Source organism: Miscanthus floridulus, chromosome 16 (assembly GCF_019320115.1).
Source record: "Miscanthus floridulus cultivar M001 chromosome 16, ASM1932011v1, whole genome shotgun sequence".
In the NCBI taxonomy this organism is placed as follows: domain Eukaryota; kingdom Viridiplantae; phylum Streptophyta; class Magnoliopsida; order Poales; family Poaceae; genus Miscanthus; species Miscanthus floridulus.
In genome coordinates, this window is record NC_089595.1 from 41,002,954 (window position 1) to 41,010,824 (window position 7,871).

General features: G+C 47.3%; 2 protein-coding genes across 2 annotated transcripts; both read left to right on the forward strand.

Annotated features, from left to right (window-relative positions):
* The first annotated feature begins 207 nt into the window (after window positions 1–207).
* Window positions 208–849, forward strand: LOC136510610 (uncharacterized). The gene has a single exon (XM_066505005.1). It carries the CDS (start codon window positions 208–210, stop codon window positions 847–849), a length of 642 nt encoding a protein of 213 aa, XP_066361102.1.
* Window positions 850–4,965: 4,116 nt separating this feature from the next.
* LOC136510611 (uncharacterized) lies at window positions 4,966–5,550 on the forward strand. Its single transcript, XM_066505006.1, has 2 exons — window positions 4,966–5,163; window positions 5,248–5,550. The coding sequence occupies exons 1-2, from the start codon at window positions 4,966–4,968 to the stop codon at window positions 5,548–5,550; spliced, it is 501 nt and encodes a 166-aa protein (XP_066361103.1).
* Window positions 5,551–7,871: the final 2,321 nt, after the last annotated feature.

Genomic DNA, 7,871 nt, shown 5'->3' on the forward strand with positions numbered 1-7,871 from the left:
TCACCTTGTAACGAACTGACCATCCGACTTATCAGCAGTTCAACATCCTCCCTACAAATAGCTGTGCCGCCTCGCCAATTCGGCCAGCCTTTCAGTTTCAAACGAGCACAACACAATCCAAAGAACGAAGTGGGAGAGCAAGAAAGCCAGAGCAAGAGAGGAGCGATCGAGAGGATAAGACGAAAGAGTCAGGGGAGCGAAGGACCGATGGCAGCCGACCTCAGCTATTGGATGGCCATCGCCGGCCACGCCGTGCTCGTGTTCTTATTTGTCGTCGTCGCCGTGGTCGTGTCCGTCGTCTTCATTTTCGTGTGCACCATCGAGGTCAAGGCATGGTGGCACTCGCCACGGATGCGCCTCTTCAGGCTCGGCGGCGTCACCACCCTGAGGCGGAAGCTGAACTACCCCTGCACGATGTGCCAAGACAGCATGGAAGCCGGCGAAAAGGTCCGCACGCTCTCGTGCGACCACGCGTTCCACTGCGGCGGCGGCGTCAAGTGCGAGAAGGACATCGACAAATGGCTTCGCACTGGGCCGATGACTACCTGCCCGATCTGCCGCCAGATTCCCCATCCTGTGCGTCCGTGGAAGCGGCCACCGCCATCGTCGCCAGCACCTTCACCGAAAACATCGGCGCCAACGCTACCGCAGTTGTCGCGGACGTCATCGATGCCGGATTTGGAGGCATTGCTGCCTCCGGTGCACGACGAGACACTACCGGAGGCGTCGTCATTAGCATCGGCGCCACCGTTAGCGCAGTTGCCGCCAACGTCGACGCCGGATTTGGAGGAGGCGTTGCTGCTTCCGGCGCACGACGAAACAGTACCAGAGGCGTCGTCGTCGCAGTAGACATGCGTGATCGAACTTGGATGGTACGGTGTTGACGCGTCCTGTGGGGCGGTCTGGAACTGGATCAGTTCATGGAGATGTTCTTCAAGGATTCTTCCATCAATTTTTTTTCTGCATTCTTGTTTTTTGACCTGATCGAGGGTAGTTCGTCCTTTTGATGGTCTGGATCAGCTCTTCAAGTACTCCGTTGTTTCCGTTTCTGCTTTCTTGGAACTGATGAACTTAGCCGCGTTCCTGTTCTTTTGTTCATAGCTGCGTCCACCTGTAACGAACCAAATGTCAGAATGGCAAGAAACTATGGTTTGTTATTTCTTGGATCACAAGAGCAGACCAGCCCTCGCGTCGCTCTCCACGGCGCCGCTCTACCCTCGCCTCCGAGCATCGTGGCAAGGAAGGTGAAGGCCTAGTTGAGGATTCAAGTTTTTGGTGTCCACGGCGGAAAAAGGCTAGGAGGAGGGTGTTTGGCGCGGCGATTGGAGGGTGTCGCATCTAGATCTGCTTGCCAATGGAAGGCAACGGTTTCGTGGGACCGTACGCTAGTTGTGACCACGAAGTTGACGAGGAGGCCGGCGTGGGAGGCGCCCACGGAGTTGGCGATGTGGCCGACGTGGGAGGTGGTGGCTAGCAGATTTACATTGCCAAGGTGACCTGCACGGTATGGTGGTGGGCAGTCCCGCACAGCGGCAGCAGTTTTCGGCGCAAGGAGGCGTTCTGACTGGCAGCTGGAGGATGTGCGTGACACTTCTACCTTCGATGAGGCAGCTAGGTCCTGGGAGCTACAGTTTGCGCGCTTGAATCTTGGTGGACGGGATCGGATTGGTGAGCGCCAGAGGCAACTACTCACGCATTTGGTTTGGCAGCTTGCAGTGGGCTACGGCGGCTAACCCTGCTTAGCGGTGGCTAGTCCGGTGTGGTACATCGTCTTGACAGGCGACGCAAGCGGAACCGATTGCGGGAGGGCTACACGGCTTGCAGCAACCAACGGCGGCTAGTCCTGCTTGGTGGCAGGCTAGCCCGGTGTGGATCATCGTCGGTACGGCGCGAGCGGTGACAACGGTGTTTTCACCCTGACGTCCTTAGTCATCTGGGAATTTGCGGTGCAGTATGGTGGTTTGGAGTTGTTGGTGATTCTCTTTTTCCTTCTTAGTTTTCGAGTTGAGCTTCTGCGTTGTGTAGTTCGTGTCGATGTCCCAATCCGACTGACTTGAGTTGTTTTTTTTCTTTTTGTTGAGTTTGTTTTTCGGCGTGATTGTTGGTCGCTGTTGTATCGGTGTGCCCACTTTGGGCTTATCTTCTTTTTAATATAGTCAGCAACTCTTCTGCTTGATTTGTTTCAAAAAAAAAATCTTGGATCAGTTGTATTGTTCTGAAGGAAGCTATTACATCTTGGGTTCATTGCTCTGGTACTCTGTTATATTCCTTGGGACCTCAATGTGAATATAATTAATCTGTTGGCATCATTATTTGCTAATTTCTTGCAATAGTGCTTGACATCAGTTGCTTCGTCATCTACTAATCTTTTTCTCGAGAGCCCAAAACCAGTAGGTTTGGTTTCTGAACATATGATTAATAGTTCTTAATATCTTGTGACCTGCTTGTTTACTTTATATCGGTTTTCTTGCATTCTAACTACTGCTGGTATTATACCTTTTATGAATGTATGATAACTGAAGATCATTATATATTATACTGCATAATCCTTTACTCTTTAGTGTTTTGGCTGTATACGCCTGATCAATTTGAGACATTAGTTGAATTTTAGGACGAGGTGATGTGAGCAGGTTTTGGTTTAAATATGAATCTCCTTGTGATATCTTGCGTGCGATGCCATGTTTGTGCATATTGTTCCTAACCTCCTGCTGCCATTATGTTTTTTTTTAGTTTCTTGTGTAGGAAAAGTAGCAAAAGAATGCTTTACTGAAAAGCTTAGTTTTGTGGAGCTTGAGTTACTTAAAAGCTCTGTGCTTGCATCTTTGTTCCTCCACAAATTTGTCGTCAGTTGATGAAGTTTCTCATATACTGTTAGTATCAGACATAATCAATTCGGTTCGTGGCAAACATGGAGCGCAATTGTCAGCGACAACAATGTAATTATCACTAGTGATGTTTCTTGGTTCAGTTAGGCCTGATTTCAGTGTAAGAGGGACAATGCAATTCAGGGTTCATACTATGACAATAAAATTCAGTGTAACAGAGATGCCAAAGAGAACTAATTTTTATTAATTGTAGATGCACACGAACTTCTAATACTTCTATTTTCTACTAATTGTAGGCTATATATGTAACATGGGTTAATGGACTGGTTCTATCTAGGCCCTGTTTGGATCCCATGGCAAAAAAAAAAAATGGGTTATAACCCATTTTTTTTGCCATGGGATTCAAACAGGTGGGTTAAAAGTGAGCAAATTCACAAATCTAAAAGTAGTCTATTTGCTCCCTAAGAGGTCCAAAACTGGGCTAAAACGCCTTGGGGGTGAGCTGGACTCCCAATACCTCCCACCCACCCACCTGCGCCCTACTCATCCACACACGTCCCCAACCCTATCGTCTCGCTCACTCCCACCCCCGTCGCTCTCGCCCTCTCTCCCTCCCCACCGCTCTCGCCCTCTCTTCCTCTCCTAGCTCGTCCCGCCGCCGCCCATATCCAGATCGTCCTCCCCGCAACTAGATCCAGATCCGTGCGCGTGCAAATGGACAGCTACGGCGACACCAATGATTTCTTCTCCCAGCCAGATCCATATTCCCTCGGCGGCGGCTACGACATGTACTCCGACACGGCGGACCCCTTTTTGGGCTCGAGCGGCGTCCATGCTCCCTAGATGGGCATGGAGGCACTTGACCTCACCTCACAGGGGAAGGCTACCCGGGAATGGTGGCGTATCAGGACATCCTGCAGTCCGGCAGGGAAAATGGAGGCAACGCCAGCAGCATGGCCCTCCCTCCCCTTCACGTCCGCAATGACAAAGGAAGCGCTAGTCAAACCTTCGGCTTACACGCGGCTCGCAGTGGTGGTGGAGGAGGCGCCATGGCTGGCCGCGATGGATGGTGCATCGTGTGATTGCCCTACGGTGGTGGTCGTGGCCCTCCCTTGCCACCTTGGGCCACCGGTGTCTGTGGCATGCGTGGATCTATGTCCTCGGTGCCTGCCGGACCGAGGATCCGTGGTGGAGGTCTTGGTGGCGAAGCTCTCAGTGGTGGAGACACTACTATAGAAATGAGATCTAGTCCCGGTTGGGAACTAGCTCTACTCCCGGTTTCCTAACCGAGACTAGCAATCCGGGGCTAAAGGTGTTGTTCTTTAGTCCCGGTTTGCCACAACCGGGACTAAAGATCCTCCCAGCTTTAAAAAAAATAATGCCTCCCACCGCTGCGCCCCGTGAGATTCGAACCCAAGACCTCATGCACTACCTCGCGCATAGCTTACCACCCCACCTATACAACACATCTAACAATGGATGGGATGCTTTCTTTTTAAACTAACCCATCCGGGGACCTTTAGTCCCGGTTGGTGTTACCAACCGGGACAAAAGGGTCTACCTTTAGTCTAGGTTGGTATTACCAACCGGGACTAAAGGTTGGAGGACTTTTAGTCCCGGTTTAGCCGTTGGGCAGGGACCTTTAGTCTCGGTTGGAGACACCAACCGGGACTAAAGGCCTCTCTAGTCCCGGGGAGTAAAAAATACCGAGGCTAATGCCAAATTGGGACATCGTTCTAAAGTATGTTCTCTAGTAGTGAGATCTCGGTGGTGGAGGCCTCGGTGGCGGAGCTCTCAGTGGTGGAGGTCTCGATGGCGGAGGTCTCGGTGGAGGAGGGCGTGCTGGATCTCGAAGGAGCGTCGAGTGTTGTTGCAGGAGACAACTTCAACCTCAACGACGACTGACGATGCTAAAGACAACAGGCGTCGAAGAGATCTTTTCCGAGCTCTCAAGCCCTGGTACATTCTCAAACTCACAAACGCTGAAATCAGTTGGATATTGCATTGACATGTTCTAAAATTATCTGCGCACTCTTGTGATGCATGTACTAACAAGGCAAATTGGTTAGAACCACATAATAAACTATTGTGTGATTTGGTCATTGAGCAAATGAATTTGGGTAACTACATCCAAAGATCTATGTCAGCAAGAGGGTATAAGGAGATTATAAACAAGTATTATTGCGCAACCAACCTGAGGTATGATAGGAAGCAGATCAGTAACAGAATTAGGCAACTGAAGGCATACTTACGGGATCTACAGAACGACACTGCCTTAGGCCGTAAACCTGATGGCACTATTGATGCCACTCAACAATGGTGGGATGACCACACAGAGGTACACTTATCTGTTATGGTTCTGTTGATTCATGTTCTAGTCTTGTTGATCATTTTCTGACTTCAATTTTCACTTATTGTGCAGGGCCACTCAGAATGGAAGAAACTAAGGTGGGGATGGCCAGAGTATTTGGATCAGCTTGAACAAATATTCCATGGTGTAGCTGTGAATGGATCAACCTCCTTTGTTGTTGGACATAGCAATTTGGAGGATCAAAGAGCCCCTCTGGAACAGGAAGAGGAGGAGGCAACTGAAGACATTGACCGGAGTCCTATGAGTACCAATAGCTGCAAGAGAGCAAGCAGTACTAGCACCACATGTTCAAGTCCTGGAAAGAAAACCAAAAGCCAAGTGGTTAGGATGATGAGGGAATACATGAGTGGCTAGGTCTAAGAACCAAGCTGAAAGAAATGAGTTCTACAAGCAAGCATGCAGTGAGAAGCAACAGAGGAAGGCTGTGTTGGGTCAGTCAATTAAGAATGCTCAGTAGTTGGCTAAAGAGTGTGGGGTAACTGAAGATAGTCCTGAGTTTTATGCTGCTTCCAAGATTTGCAAAGATGACTGCAGTAGGGAGTTCTTCATTGGAATGTCTACACCAGAAGGAGGACCGGCCTTCTTGCAGAGATATTGCAGGCTCAAGAAACTGATTTAGATTGGGTTATGAGATGTGCTTGTGAACCTTTTATCTATCATTAAGTTGTGAACTATGTCTGTCATTTGAACCATGTCTGTCATTTGAACCTGTTATGTTTGTCATTTGAACCTGTTATGTGATTTGAACCTGTTATGTGGTGAAATTGTGCCTGTGATCATGATATCCTATTGTTGTTTCTTGTGTTATATTTGCAGTAGACTTATGAGTTTGTGATGAATTATGTGTGAGGATAGTAACTCTTCAAGTGATGATGGGGAGATTGCTAGTGATGGGGAGACTGCTAGTGAATCAAGTGAAGATGAACTTTTCAAGCTTCTAGTTGATTAGGATGATGATGACAGAGAGTTCCTAGAAGGTATGCTCATGTTTGGTGTGTACATGACACTTACATGCATAAAGCTAAGAGGAGGAAACCCACTGAAACTGGATTAGATTGGGTAGAGAAAAATCAAGCAGATAGTACCAAATGCTACAATATGTTTAGGATGAGTAGACAAATATTTGATCGACTTCATGATCTGTTGGTGGAGTCATATGGCCTCAGGTCAACAGCAAAGAGTACATCAGTAGAGGCATTAGCTATGTTCCTTTGGATACTTGGAGCAACTCATTTAGTCAGGCAAGCTGAGAATAGATTTGAGAGATCACTAGAGAGAATTCACCGCAACTTTGACAATGTTTTGCAATGTGTTGTAAAGCTAGCCACAGACATAATTTGGCCAATGGACCCTGAATTTAGAACAATGCACCGTAGGTTGAGAAATATTAGGTTCCATCCATACTTCAACAATTATATAGGAGCACTAGATGGCACTCATATACCAGTTGTGGTACCAAATAATAAGCTGGTTCAACATATATGTCGAAAGGGCTTTACAATACAGAATGTGCTGGCTGTTTGTGACTTTGAAATGAGGTTCACATTTGTTCTTGCTGGCTAACCCGGTTCTGTACACGACATGAGAGTGTTCAATGATGCCATGAACAAGTACGGTGACTGAGTTTCCGCATCCATCTCCAGGTAAAATACTGTCTATGATGCCATTGAAGCTACTGTAACATTGCAACTCGTGTGTCTTCTAACAATAATGTTCCCATTTGTAAGGAAATTTTACCTAGTGAACTCGGGATATCCGAACCGTACGGGTTATCTTGCACCTTACAAGGAAAGAAAGTACTATCTTCCGGAGTATCGAGAATGACCACCTGCCAAAAAGGTAAAAAAGATACCTTCAATTTCGCACATTCATCTCTTAGAAATGTCATCGAGTGGTCATTTGGAGTTTTGAAGATGAAGTGGAGTATTTTGTTGCATATGCCAAGTTATCTAATGCAAAAGCAAAGCCAAATAATCATAGCATGCATGTCACTTCATAACTTTATTTCAGTGAGTGGAATAGTGGATAAGGACTTTGATTGTTGTGATCGTGATGATAACTATGTTCTACTCGAAGCATCAACCTGTCAACTACGTCCGCGGACTACTCAAGCAAGAGACGAATCTGCGTATATGAATGCTTTCCGTGATCAAATAGCCCATGGTTTGTTCAACAGATCATAGTTAACGTGTGTGATTGAATTGTATGGACCATGACAATTGAATTGTGTACTTGAACTATTGAATAATTGTGTAATAAAGTGTAATATTTGGCTTGTTTGGAATCAAAGCCGAGCAGCACCGGCGAGCAGCAATACCGGCGTGCAGCAGCCCGGCGCCCAGCAGCACCAACGAGCAGCAGCCCGCCGCCCAGCAGGCCACCATGCATGGCTGAGCATGGCTTAAATAAATAAATGAGGGCAAATCAAAATAAATGTGGAGCAAATCAGTCGTTATAGAATGGAGAACTAAACTTTTACCATAGATCCAAACATTACAGCTTTAGTCCATAGCAAATGGATTCAAACCGGGTCTTAGCTGCGAAAAGGCAGTCGAACTGAAGATACGATTAACAATTTTGAAGAAAATCTTGCAGTACGCTTTGCTTGTTCGGAGTATTATTTTCTTGCATTTTCCAGGTGAACGGTACAGCTGCTAGCCTGCTATTGGTTACGT